This window comes from Pteropus medius, unplaced genomic scaffold (assembly GCF_902729225.1).
Source record: "Pteropus medius unplaced genomic scaffold, Ma_sr-lr_union100, whole genome shotgun sequence".
NCBI lineage: Eukaryota > Metazoa > Chordata > Mammalia > Chiroptera > Pteropodidae > Pteropus > Pteropus medius.
Window position 1 is genome coordinate 10,323,867 of NW_024350927.1, and position 13,257 is coordinate 10,337,123.

Below are 13,257 nucleotides of genomic sequence, written 5' to 3' on the forward strand. Positions count from 1 at the left end.
ACACGATGCACACGCTCATGCACACACGATGCGCACTCATGCACACATGATGCACATGCTCATGCACACATGATGCACACATGAGGCACACTCGTGCACATGTGATGCACGCATGCACATTCACGCACACGTGACACACATGCACACATGACACATGCACATGCGATGCGCATGTGATGCGCATGCTCATACACATGTGCACACATGACGTGCACATTCATGCACATGTGACACCCATGCACACACAACACACATGTGATGTGACATGACACACATGATGTGCTCACACACTTGATACACATGCACATCCATGCACATGTGATGCACAGCTCATGCACATGCGCCACACATGCATGCACACGACACACATGCACATGTAATGCACATGCTCGTGCACACATGACACACACTCATGCACACATGACACATGCACACATGTCACATCTGGGGTGCCTGCCTCTCCTGGGGCCTGGTTTCCAGCTGTGGGGGTGAGGCAGAGGCATGTGGGTGAGCCCAGCACCCCTGGGGCGGGGAGCCAGCCCCGGCCGGAGTCTCTGTCCAGCTGGGTTGGCAGAGCCGGGCAGGACTGGGTCAGGTACAAGGCCCCCCCGCTGACAGTGGCTGGGGCTGTGTGTCTCAGGCTGTCCCCAGGGCCGCTTTGGGCTGGGCTGTGGGCAGCGGTGCCAGTGTGAGCACGGGGCGGCTTGTGACCATGTCAGCGGAGCCTGCACCTGCCCGGCCGGCTGGAGGGGGACCTTCTGTGAGCATGGTGAGCTGGGGCAGGGGCTGGGCCAGGGTGGCAGGGACCGTGGGCAGAGTCCTGTGACCCAGCGTCTCTCCATCACCACCCCGCTCCTGCAGCCTGCCCGGCCGGCTTCTTTGGACTGGACTGCCGCAGTGCCTGTGACTGTGCCGCCGGGGTGCCCTGTGACGCCGTGAGCGGTGCCTGCCTGTGTCCTGCCGGCCGCCGCGGCCCCCGCTGTGCCGAGGGTGCGTGAGGCTCCCTCGGCCATGGGTGATGCAAGAGGGGTCTGCTCACTGCCAGACTGGCCCTGAGGCCCCGGCCTGGCTGTCCGAAGCCGCTGGTGGCCACCCCGGGAATGCTGCTTTGCCAACGAGGGCCAGTGTGTTGGTCCCTATTCGTGGCCACCCTGAGTGACGTCCAGGCCAGAGGGAGGAACAGAGTAACCACATAGTCCCTGGGGCCCTAGCGGACCCGCCCAGTGGCCTCAGTCTGCTGCAGCCCCTCCCAGGGTCCGTCTCCCTGACCCCTGACCGCCCTCTCCCCTGCAGCCTGCCCAGCCCTCACCTATGGGGACAACTGCAGCCAGGTCTGCACCTGCTTCCATGGGGCCTCCTGTGACCCGGTCCTTGGACAGTGTCGCTGCGGCCCTGGCTGGACAGGCCCCAGCTGCCTGCAGGGTAAGCCACGCCCATGTCCCAGCTGAGGTGTGCGCGCCCCTCACTGGGTCCCCTGGGATGCGGAGTGGACGTAGGACTCGCCCAAGGGGAGAGCTGGGGCCCGGGGAGGTGGTGCATATGCCCAGGACGGCGGGGCTGGTGGGCCCGGGTGGCCTGGGGCAGGTCACCCTGGGTGAGGTCTCCGAGCCAGGTCCGATGCTGGTCTTTGCGCTGACCCTCCCCATGGGGGCTCCAGGCCCCTGCGGGCCCGGCGGGCGGGTGCTGCACCTCGCCGCCCTCCCGGTCTCCCAGCCTGCCCCGAGGGCCTGCACGGCGAGAACTGCCAGCTTTCCTGCATCTGCCAGCACGGGGGCACCTGCGACCCTGTCTCGGGCCGCTGCACCTGCCCAGAGGGCTGGACCGGCCTGGCCTGTGAGAAGGGTGAGCGCTGAGCAGGCAGAGGAGAGAAGGGGGAGGCTGGGGGTCTGTGGGCGCCAGGCCGGCAGCCCAGTGGGCCTGGTCCAGCCCTCTCCCTCTGTGGCCGGAGACGGCTCCCCGGTTGGGGGGAGCATTGTCCTGCAGTGTGGCCTCGGACCTGCAGCGTGACCAGAGCCTCCACCTCTCCTTCCCAAGGACGTGGGGTCCGAGGCTCTGGGTGCAGGAAGCATGGGTAGGGCAGGAGTCTCCTGGGTCCCGCCCCAGGAAATGGGACCCTCACCCTGTTCCCACCCCTGCAGAGTGCCTCCCGGGGCACTTTGGAGCCGGCTGCCAGCACAGCTGCAGATGCCTCCACGGCGGCCTCTGTGACCGGCACACAGGCCGCTGCCTCTGCCCAGCCGGCCGGACCGGGGACAAGTGTCAGAGCCGTGAGTGGGATGAGCTGGGGACTGGTGCAGGGAGGCCCAGAGGCCCCACTGAGCCAGAAGGAGGCGGGCTGCACCCCTCGCCAGGATGTGGGAGCCTCAGCACGGTGGTCGGTTGGCACGTAGGTGGCGGGGTGCTGTCTGAGCCGCCCAGGGTCCCCTGCAGGAGGGTCTCAGCCAGAAGCTGCCTAGAGTAGGCCGGGGTACGTTGGCCCCCGCCCAGTCCCTGGAGAGACATGGCCTTCCCCCCGTCTCGTCCTGCAGCCTGCCCCGAGGGCACCTTTGGGGACCACTGTGAGGGGCGCTGTGCCTGCCGGCGAGGAGCCACCTGCCACCCTGTCACCGGAGCCTGTCTCTGCCCCCCGGGATGGAGGGGTTCGCGGTGTGACAGTGGTGAGCCCCCAGCTCCGCCAGCACCCGGGGGCCCCACTGCCTGGGTGGAGGCGGGTCCCTCACCCCATGAGTGCTCCGGGCCTGCGCTGGCCCGAGGGCCCCCACCCCAGCCCCCGCCTACCCGCAGCCTGCCCGCACGGCTGGTTCGGAGAGGCCTGTGCCCAGCGCTGCCAGTGCCCACCAGGTGCCGCCTGTCACCACGTCACCGGGGACTGTCGCTGTCTGCCAGGCTTCACCGGGCCTGGCTGTGAGCAGGGTAGGTGACTGAGCTGGGTGGGCCCCGGGCCCGCGGGCGGCTCAGCCCCTCCTGACGAGGCCTGAAGCTCAGACCACACGTCCCCCTGAGCTGTGCCTCAGCCAAGAGGGCCCCGGGGTGACTCGAGGGCGTCGCCTGTGCCCGGCCTGGGCTGGGATCGACCTCTCCGCTTGCACCCCAGCCTGCCCGCCCGGCACCTTCGGGGAGAGCTGTGGGCAGAAATGCCGATGTGCCGGCGGGAACCAGGCCTGTCACCCTGCCTCAGGCGCCTGCACGTGCGCTGCCGGCTACCATGGCCCCGGCTGCCAGCAACGTGAGTGCTGCCTGGGCCGCCCGCCTGGCCGTCCTCGGGCCAGGGGCGAGGGGGAGATGCCGGGGCCCTGTGCTGGGGGGACCCAGCCCCATACAGCCGCCCGTTCCCTGCAGGGTGCCCACCGGGGCGCTTTGGGCTTGGTTGTGAGCAGCCGTGCCGATGTCTCAACGGGGCCTCCTGTGATGCTGCCACCGGAGCCTGCCACTGCCCCGCGGGGTTCCTGGGGCCTGACTGCAGCCTCAGTGAGTGGCCGGGTGAGGGCGGGCGGCTCCCTCCTGCGCCCCCTGGTCTGTCAGGAGGACTCCCCTGACCACCCGCCCCTAGCCTGCCCGCTGGCCCCGGGCTGGGCTGAGCTGGGATGTCCCGCAGGCCAGGTCCTCCGGCTGTGTGCTGCGCCCCCTCCTCGGTCCTGTGGGGTGGGTGTGCCGCTGTGCAGAGGCCAGCAGGCATCCTGCTGAGAGCAGGACCTTTCCCTGAGTCATGCGGGGACTTTCCACCTGTCTGGGGTGCCGGCTGGGCTGACAGGGCCGGGGCGGGGGCCCCAGTGAGTCACTGTTGCTGCAGAGCAGGCCTGGCCCCCCGCAGAGTCTGCGGGGAGGGGAGACGCCAGAGTTGCAGGCAGCCAGGGAGCAGGCAGTCTCCGCCCTGGGGCCGGGCACCAGGGACTCCTCCCGTCCCGCCTCGTCCCGACACGGCAGAGGGAATGGGTCCTGCCAGGGATGGCCACCCTCCCATTTCCTCTTGGCAGCCTGTCCGCAGGGCCGCTTTGGCCCCAGCTGTGCCCACGTGTGCAGGTGTGGGCAAGGGGCAGCCTGTGACCCCGGAACCGGCACATGCACCTGTCCCCCGGGGAGGACCGGCGTCCACTGCGAGCACGGTGAGTGCTCGCCCGCCTGCCGCCCTGGGCACTTCCAGGCGTCCCTCCCATCAGCCACCAGGCGGGGGCGATGGGGTGGAGCAGTGGCGTGGGGGCGTGGCATGTGCATCCACACCTCCCTCCCTGTCGACCCACCCACCCCGCCCACAAGTGTCCCGCCGGATAAGAAGTGAGCGCCTTGCTCCGGTCAGCAGGCCACCCAACACCACCTTTGCCTTCCTTGCCTCGACCGTGGCCCCTGATGCTGGCCATCAAGTGACTGGTCCACATCCCTGTGGCCAGTGAGGGCCGAGCAGGGTCTGACCCAGAGCCCCTCCAGCCCCGCAGCAGGAGGGGTCAGGCAGCTGTTTCTTCTGAGGGCAGAGCTGGCCTCCTGGCCGATGTGCCCTTGGAACAGGGTCCTTCAGGCCCCTTCCGCTGGGCCCAGGGGTGGGGACCCCTGATGGAGGGAGGCCTGGGATGGCCCTGGGGACAGTCATGGGCCTCACACTCATGATGGCATGCCAGTCCCCACAGCCACACCCACGGCACCTTGGCTTGGGTCCCTGGGAGGCCTGAGTCCCTTCCACCCTCTGGTCCTCATAGAAGAGCTGGTGACACCCCCTCGCCCTCGGCTCTTGGCAGTGAAGGGTCAGAAGCCCTGGCACCTGGCTGCAGCTGGGCTACGTCCTCGTTCCCAGGGAACGATGGTGGCCGCGGGCCAGTCAGATGACGAACGGGGGCTCTGCGCCGTTCCACCTGGAGGGTGTGCCCTCGCAGAGTGCCGCCACCCCAGGAGGCTCCCCGACTCCTCCCACGGGCCCGGCAGGCTCTCGAAGCTCCTGGAGGGCCCTGGCCCCCTTCCCCTGAGTCAGCCTGGCCTTTGCTGACTGAGAGGGTGGATGAATGGGTGGGACCCGGGAGGTGTCGCTCCTGGATACACGTGTGCCCAGGCGGCAGAGACTGGCCCAGAGAGGGCTCGGGAAGTGTTTGTTGAATGAATGTCAGACCTGGTGGGGATGTGTCTGGGGCGTGTCCAGCCTCGGGCCAGAGCTCAGAGCCCGGCCTCTGTCTGCAGGCTGTCCTCGGAACCGGTTTGGCGTGAGCTGTGAGCACACGTGCTCCTGCAGGAACGGAGGCCTGTGCCACGCGGCCAACGGCAGCTGCTCCTGCGGCCTGGGCTGGACCGGGCTGCACTGTGAGCTGTGTGAGTGTGCTGGCCAGGTCGGGGGCCGCATCCCTGTGCGGCCTGGAGGGTGGGCACTCAAGCGGCCCGAGTCGGGCTGGTGCGCGCGGGGCCGGCCCTCGTGGCCCTGCCCTTCCATAGCGGGACGCTGACCTGCGGCTGTCCCCAGCCTGCCCCGCCGGGCGCTACGGTGCTGCCTGCAGCCTGGACTGCGCCTGCCACCACCGTGGCCCCTGCGACCCCGCCACGGGCGCCTGCCGCTGTGGCCCCGGCTTCTACGGCCAGGCCTGCGAGCACTGTGAGTCATGGCGTCTGCTTCTTGGGGGGGCCTGTGGCGCAGGCCTGAGCCCCTCTCACAGAGGGCTCACGCTGGAGCAGGCGGAGGGGACGCAGGGCCCGGCCCGGGGTGGGAGCAGGGGTAGCTCAGTCCCTCGGGCTCGCTCGGGTAAACTGAGGCAGGCTCTCTAACTCAGTCTCCCTCAGCCTGTCCCCCGGGCTTCCACGGGGCTGGCTGCCAGGGGGTGTGTGAGTGTCAGCACGGAGCCCCCTGCCACCCCGTCAGCGGCCAGTGTCTCTGCCCCGCTGGCTTCCACGGCCAGTTCTGCGAGAGGGGTGAGTGCCCCACATCCCACGTGCTCCCACCCGACCCCCCTGCCCTGGCCCTGTCCGGCCTGGGTGTGGGACAGGAGGGGACGCTGAGCCCACTGTCCCCACCAGGCTGTGAGCCCGGCTCCTTCGGAGACGGCTGCCATCAGCGGTGTGACTGCGAGGGTGGGGTGCCCTGTGACCCCGTCACTGGCCACTGCCTCTGCCCCCCGGGACGTACGGGGGCCACTTGTGAGCTCGGTGAGTCTGGCGTCCCACGGGGGGGCGACAAGCACCGTCCGTGCTGGTGGAGCCCCCGCTGCCCAGTGCCCTGGGCTGGGCGCCCCGTCTGCCCCTCCCTTCCCTCCGCAGTGGAGCAGCCGCTCGGAGGGTCCCAGCATGGAGCGCCTGCTTGGGTTATCAGGGCCACATGCTGTCCCCAGGCCACCCACAGAGTCCCCGGGGTGGAGGTCAGTCACCGGAAGAGGGCCCTGTCAAGCGGGAAAGAGACTTTCCTGAGCCACCGACACGGGACAGGCCTGTGCCGTGTCCATGGGCCACCCTGACCACCACGTCCCCCTCCAGGCAGGTCCCCAGTCCTACATCTGCTCCTGTGAGAGCTCACAGGGCCAGGGAAACTGAGGCTCGAGGGTTTTGCTCCCGCATGACCCCCCATAGAGGGTGACCGGAGGGCGGGGGTCCCTGGCTGGGGCAGACGGGGACGACACTCGGGCCTTTCTCTGTGGCCGTCGCCGTCCTGCAGACTGCACAGGGGGCTTCTTCGGGCCTGGCTGTGTCCTGCGCTGTGACTGCGCGGGTGGGGCTGACTGTGACCCCGTCACCGGGCAGTGCCGCTGTGTGGATGGCTACATGGGGCCCACGTGCCAGCAAGGTGAGCCAGGCTCCTGGGGGGCCCATGTCCCCAGCCCCGGCCCTGGTGAGTCCCTGTCCCTCCTCCTCACACACAGAGCTGGCTTGGCCAGGCTTGTGGCGGGAATGTCGCCATCTCAGTGAGGTGCCGGGGTGTCCGAATAGCTGCCGATGGGCAAAGTGTAACCCTAGAGCCACTGGACGGTGGGCGTGCTGCCCGCCTGAAGCCCCAGGCAGTGGCGGGGGTGGCCCAAGATGCAGACCTGACCCCATGGGCAGGGCTGGGTGACCCACTGTGTGCCTGCATGCACCCGCAGGCAGGGCTGGGGAAGGTGCAGGAAGGTGCAGACCCCCCTCCCCGGGGACTGTGCCGTCCCTCCCGTCAGCCACGCCCCTTGGGCTGCTACCCCAGGCCCAGCCCGCTGTACAGAAGGGATGTGTGTGCACTTAGAGGATTCTGCCTGTGGAGGGAGGTGGGAATCCACCTTGGAGTCAAGGCCCTACAGACGGGGTGACGGGGGAGTGGGCTGTGAGCAGATTCCAGATGGGCCCTCGGCTTGGGGACCGCAAACGGGCTTGAGGTTGTCTATGCATGTATCTTTTTGAGCTTCACCAAGGCAGTCCTGACCCCAAACTGTTCAGAGCCGTCAGGGGGACCACTCCTCCCACTCAGGGTGGGCCGGGGAGGTGGCGCCAACCTTGCCGGCCATTGCGGCACCTGGTGGCCAGGTGTGGTACTGCACCATGGGACCCTGCTGTCCTGAGCAGCGCAGACGTTTGGGGGTGCGGTGCCTCCTACCTGAAGCCCCGTGGGAAGGCCAATGGGCAGAGCCTCGCTGCCTCCACCTGGAGGGGGTCCCGCTTGGCCCGTAGTGAGGCCCCTCTCCATCCAGCCCAAAGTCCCTCCTCCCAGCCCTCCGTGCAGTCTGGACCAGGCAGGGCTGAGAGCTCCCATCCAGGGAGGGGGAGAGGCCCTACCATTTGCTTAGGGGTACGGGCCCCTGTGGCCGGGACCCCCATCACTGCCACCCACCCACGGGAGGGCCACTACCACAAGTGCTGTCTGTTCACCTTCAGGTGGCCCCCTCCAGCTCCCCGAGATCCCGTCCTCAACCCCAAGCCCAGGTAAGGGGGCTGGGTGGCATTTGGTGGTGTCATGGGTCTGTCACCAGCAGACTAAGGCCAGGGGGTGGGGGCGTGTGGCTCAGGCGCGTCTGTAGAATCTGGGCCCCACAGGGCAGCAGGTGACCCTAAGTGGACCTTGGGATGAGGCCGGCGGAAGCTGGGAGGGGGGCCGGAGCCTAAAGGCAGGAGGAGAAGCGTGAAGTCCCCCCACCCTGGGGCTGACCCTTGCCCCTGCTGTCCCTCACACCCAGTCCCTCACAGGCCAGCAGCCGGACTCCGCAGCAGGGCAGAGAAGCACTAGCACAGAGGCAGCCCTGCCGAGGCCCGCCTCCCGGGGGCCGTCACGGGGCCCCGGGGCCTTCGGTGATGACTGAGGAGGGACGCTCGTGGGCCAGGACCCCCGCCCCACCTTGCCTCTGAGGGCTGTGGACAGCCACGCAGCCCCTTGCTCTGCAAGGACCATCTGGCCTTGAGGACGGAGACCCCACTGGGTCCAGCTCTGCACAGCCCAGGCGAGGGGACAGGCCGGACCGCACTGGCCGTCTGCGCTGGGAGGCTCTGCCCCTCCGGCCACGCTGGGTTGGGACTCGGGCAGGTGTGCGCACAGGTGCAGGCGAGGGGCCCCTGCCCTCCGAGCAAGTTCTTTGGTGCTAGGCCCTGGGACTACTGCAGCTCGGCCTGTTTACCGAGAAGTGTCGCCAGCCACATTTATGTGACGGTATTTATGTGCAGCTGCACATGCCGCTGCTGCCCTGGGTGCCGGAAGGCGGCCCGTGCCCCGCCCCGCCTCTGGAAGACCTGACTCGGGACTTGGGGGCCCAGAGGGTGTCTGGGTGGGGACTCCGGCACCTCGTGAAGTCCAGGAAGTTAAGAAAGGTGGCCACTCTCTTGAGGCCTGTGTGTTTGCTGCTCTGTGCGTGCTCCGCATGTATGTGCTGGGACAGGACCCCCGCCCCCCACGACCAGGGAGGCCCCGCGGGCACCCGGCCCCCTAGCTCCTGCTCCTTCCTGGGGCTTGGGGTGCCAGCAAGTAAAGCTGGGTTTGTCCTGGTTTCCGGCGCCCGAGGGGCAGGCAGGTGCCGCCCAGAAAGAGGTGGGCAGACCTGCTAAACAGCGAGGCACCCCGAGGCCCCGGGCCTGCACATGGCCCCAAGGGGAGGCGGCAGCGTGGGCGCCCCACCCCTACTCATGCCCCTCCTGTCCCCAAGGGCAGAAACAGTGATGAGGGGTGGAGAGCTCACAGGGACGGGGTGGGGTGACCAGTGGAGAGGTTGGACTCAGACTGTCACACCAGACGCTTAGGGCCTGAGCTATATGACCCTCCCTCCCCTCCAACACCAGCCCAGCTTGCTGATACCCCAAGGGCAAAGGACCTCACGGGACGAAATAAGGAGGGTTCTAGAAAGCCCTGTCCCCTTAAACAGACTACTGGTGAACAGCAGCGAGCAGAGGAACCCAAGTTCATGAGCCGTGTGCCAAGGCTCCGAGGCCAGTACAGTCAGCATCCGGGAAGCGGTCGGGGCAACGGAAGAACCCGCCGTGGAGAGGCTGGAGGAGTCGGTGGGTGGGCGGCAGGGACGCAGCTGGGTAGTAGGTTTTCCAGCCCAGGACGCTCTCCCAGGGGGCCGCTGGGAGGTGTAAAGAGAGAGAATGCAAAAGAAGCGTTCATGGAAATGGGTAGGGAAGCGTTCACATCCGTCCAGTTGGAATCGTAGAAAAAGAGGAAATCCTTGCCGTGAAGCCTCAGCGAACAGGAAGTTCTCAGATCGAAAGGTGGGTGATCGCAGACCGAGAAGGCTCAGGGTGCAAAAGCAAGCAGAAAAGCCACAGTCCAAAACACGTTATCCGTGGCAAAGAGAAATTCTACAATGCCCCGAAAAGAAGGACAGGAATCAGAGTGACATCGGACATTGTAACAGATGCACTCTAAGCAAGGAGACAGCGATGTTGTTTTCAAACGTTAAGGGAAAAAAACCCGCAACTCGAATTTCATATCCTAGTAAACTATCACCGAAAAGCAAAGCCCACATTATCCTTAATCTCCAAGGCCCCGGGGATTACCATGGAAACCTGACTTGAAACCGTGCTCAGAAGAAGCCCTCCGGCAAGAAGAGAAAGAAGCCAGGAGGGTGACAGGAACACTTCCCCGAAACCTAGTGAACGAGACATCGCCATTCATGGAAACCGGCCTCTGAGACCTCGGCCTGGGAAGGGGAGGGCAGTGTGCTCTATGACGCCCCTGCTGGTGGAACAGAGACGTGCGGGCAGAGTGGAATGAGACAGGTGCACCCCGGCCAGAAGACTGAGGAGGATTCAGGGTCATCCCCGCAGTGGAAGTCAGGGAAGGAGGGAAAATAAAAGGCAAGAAGGAGAAAACGTGAAGAAATCCCGATGCGAGTGGTTACAGACGATCGCAAAACAGGCCTTGGACCACGGTAAATATTCAACGGTTCGCTACAAAAGATACACCAGGAAGGGTAGGAATAGGAGCATAGAAAGTAAACCGAACGAAAGCTTAGGCAGGAGTTCTAATATTTTAGGCTTAAAGCATCATGCGTGACTGTATCAATGTATGTACTCATACACGCACGTAACAGAGGCTCGGAAATTCATACCGCACTGACGGTGTAACAGGTAGAAACAATTATAACCGGTGACTTTAGTGTGCTCTTTACAAAAACCAATAGGTTAACCAAAAAGACATGAACACTGATGAAGTTTGCACGAGCTTTGACAAGCTATATTTTTATACTTACGTTTATATATTATATTCATGTTTGTACTCGTTTGCATTTAAATAAACGTTACACTTAGCAAATGGAGAATAATGAAACGTTTAACGAAATAAAAATTTATTTTTTGAAGACTAATCTGAAGGAAAACAACTCTTGCAAGACCTGACTTTTTAAAACATGGAGCAAGGGAAAAAATACAGAAGGAGGGAGAACTAACTACAGACCCAATAAAGAGTATGACGTAAACAAATATGAACAGCTCTGCACCAGGAACCTTAGAAGCTTAGAAAAATGGATACGATTTTGGGAAAATACAAAACGCCAGGATTGGTAGGTAGAAATAAAACCCTCAAATAAACCAATAACGTAAGCAAAGGCAAATAGTATATTAATGCTCCCCCTCCCTTGCCATTCGCCCAGTAACAGCTGGGACGATGCTGGTACAGGTGGTCGTGCAGACTTTCAAAATACCGTGAACTTGAAATAACGTAAGTCATTCCAAGAAACTATAAGTAGCGGGAAACGGCTCAACGCATTTCACGAGGCCATGTGTTGAGGGCAGAGACCTGTTATGTGTATGCAGAAATCCCCAGTAAAATATTAGCTCCTCAAATAAAAGTATTTAAAAAGTAACATCCACTGGATCCAACGGGAATTGGACCTGATTCTAATCCCAAGCCAGTTTGATGTCAGAGACCGTCACTTTGGGTGAGACGAGAAATCAGAGGAAGGGTGCTGGATGGAGCTCAATGTCCCGTAGGACATACATCTTTGGAAACGCTGCAGAAGGCCTTTCTCGGCAGTGCCTATGTGCCAGGAACCTGCAGCGGTTCAGTGGAGAAAGCAGAGGCGCGTCTGTCCGCGCGAAGCCGCCGGGGCCTTCCTGGCCCGCTCCGTGCACGCCAGGGCCCTGCTCTCCATCCTCTGTGCGTGGCTGACCGCGTGGCCCTGGCGCGATGTCTGTGTCTCCCTCCAGCGGTCCTTCCCCACTAGGATGCACCGGGAGGCGGGGCTTCGCTTGCTTCACGCTGGACCACCAGGTCGGGACCCGGGCAGGGCCCAAGAAACTGTGGAACAAGCTACCTGTCCTTAAAGATCAAGGCACAGCTCGGGAGGCCCCAGGCCAGTCTGTCCAATGAGAACGAGAAGCGTGAGAATCTGTGGTTTTCAGGGCTGATCCTGGCGCTGTGGAAAAGCCGGACGGGCCAGCAGGCGGGCCAGCATGACCGGTAAGAACCCGGCGAGGCGGGCCATCAAGCCACGCAGGCGTGTGACCTGCGCAGGGCCCACACGGACCCACGGTTCCTCAACACCAGCAGCAGCAGCTAGGAAACACCTCCGTCAGATGCCGCTCCAGGTGCGACTCGACCAGCGAACCGCTCCAGGTGGCAACTCGACCAGCGAACCGCGGATGCGTCTGGCAGAAGGGCGCGCGAGGCTTTCATGGAGTTCAGGGGACCTGGAAGGGCCCGGCCCGGGGGACGTCCTACCTCTGCAGCCGGCCTCCCCGCAGGTCGGGCCCCAGCTTGCTCAGCGAGAGGCTCTGTGATTGGGTACGCGGGGGACCGCTCCGGGAGGACCTGCGAGGCATGTGCCCCCAGGAACTGGCCCCTTCAGGGCCCCTCCGGCCACCAGGGGGCGGCAGAGGGGGGAGGCAGGGCCACCCAGAAGGAAGGACAAACCGGGGGCCCGGAACGTTCTGACGGGGTCGGAAACAGGAGCTGAGGGTGCAGGGTGGCACAGAGATCCTAAACCCCATGTGGATGAGAAGCAAGAATCACGTACCACCTTGCCTGGTGGAGGACACCAGTTTCCAGGGACACCCACGGTTCAGGGACATGCGGACACACAGTAAGGTGGCCGCAGAGTGGAGGGGGTGCCGACTGCAGGCCTGCCCACTTGTGCGCCTCACGCCCTTGCTTCACGTCCCCAGGGATGGGCGGGGGTGCCCAGGACGGCTCTGGGGAAGGGGTTCAGTTGCAAGGCCCTGACCAGCTCCCACTTTCTGCCACTCTGCACGTGCCCCAGGCACGAGGTCCCTGTGGGTGGGCTGGCTCAGCTGCTGTCCTAGGAAGCCTCACCCCCCTGCAAGCTCGGCGACCCCAGCAGTGGACAAAGGATCTTTGGGCCTTCATTTCCCGACCTGCAGCAGGACGGGGCGCACAGCTGGCTTGACCCCCGTGGAAGGGTCCCGTCCTCGCCAGCTGGATGCCCCTCCCGGCAGCGTCCAGGACGACCTTCCTCCAGGCCAAGCATTCTTGCTCCTTGTTTATGGTGTTGATGGTGCAGAGGGGCCTTCAACCACACAGACCGAGTCAGGCCGGAGGGCACATCCCTGCCCCAGGTCATGACATTGGGGACGAGGCCTCAGCGCTTCCAAACCCACTTTGCTCCACTGACTGGAACTGCGCTTGGCGGGGATGTGGGGAGGGGCGGCCTGCCCGCCTGGGAGCTTGGGGGTGAGCGCTGAGAACAGGCGGGTTACGGGGCAGCTGGCTCATACGAACACTGCCCGCCAGCTCCTAACGCGCACGCACACACACACCTGCCAACGCGCGGGCCACCAGCTTGCCCCCCTGGTGCCCCAGCCCCCCAGACCATACCTCTCCCTGAGCCCGGCCTTGCCCCTTCCCCCACCCCCCATCTGGCAAAGCGGCCCAGGAGGGTCCTGCTT

The 13,257-nt window shown here is 64.5% G+C and overlaps 2 protein-coding genes across 19 annotated transcripts in view; one reads left to right on the top strand and one right to left on the bottom strand.

Annotated features, from left to right (window-relative positions):
- MEGF6 (multiple EGF like domains 6) overlaps window positions 1-10,718 on the top strand; it is an 87,181-nt gene extending 76,463 nt beyond the window's left edge. For 5 of the 18 annotated variants that reach the window (XM_039842386.1, XM_039842398.1, XM_039842397.1 and 2 more), the window contains 17 exons: window positions 641-769; window positions 862-990; window positions 1,294-1,422; window positions 1,714-1,842; window positions 2,139-2,267; window positions 2,529-2,657; window positions 2,785-2,913; window positions 3,095-3,226; window positions 3,340-3,468; window positions 3,975-4,103; window positions 5,161-5,289; window positions 5,472-5,566; window positions 5,752-5,880; window positions 5,986-6,114; window positions 6,617-6,745; window positions 7,801-7,848; window positions 8,100-10,718. In XM_039842386.1, the coding sequence (XP_039698320.1) occupies window positions 641-769; window positions 862-990; window positions 1,294-1,422; window positions 1,714-1,842; window positions 2,139-2,267; window positions 2,529-2,657; window positions 2,785-2,913; window positions 3,095-3,226; window positions 3,340-3,468; window positions 3,975-4,103; window positions 5,161-5,289; window positions 5,472-5,566; window positions 5,752-5,880; window positions 5,986-6,114; window positions 6,617-6,745; window positions 7,801-7,848; window positions 8,100-8,222 (2,075 nt within the window). In that variant the 3' untranslated portion in view covers window positions 8,223-10,718. Of the gene's footprint in view, window positions 1-640; window positions 770-861; window positions 991-1,293; window positions 1,423-1,657; window positions 1,843-2,138; window positions 2,268-2,528; window positions 2,658-2,767; window positions 2,914-3,094; window positions 3,227-3,339; window positions 3,469-3,974; window positions 4,104-5,160; window positions 5,290-5,437; window positions 5,567-5,741; window positions 5,881-5,985; window positions 6,115-6,225; window positions 6,439-6,616; window positions 6,746-7,800; window positions 7,849-8,099 lie in introns of those variants that run through there. The other 13 variants (XM_039842387.1, XM_039842390.1, XR_005648562.1 and 10 more) reach the window with 13 other exon arrangements.
- The window catches only part of ARHGEF16 (Rho guanine nucleotide exchange factor 16), a 25,315-nt gene continuing 21,367 nt past the window's right edge, over window positions 9,310-13,257 (bottom strand). The window contains exon 15 of the mRNA XM_039842039.1: window positions 9,310-9,476. Coding sequence (XP_039697973.1) covers window positions 9,310-9,476 — 167 coding nt within the window. The remainder of the gene's footprint in view (window positions 9,477-13,257) is intronic.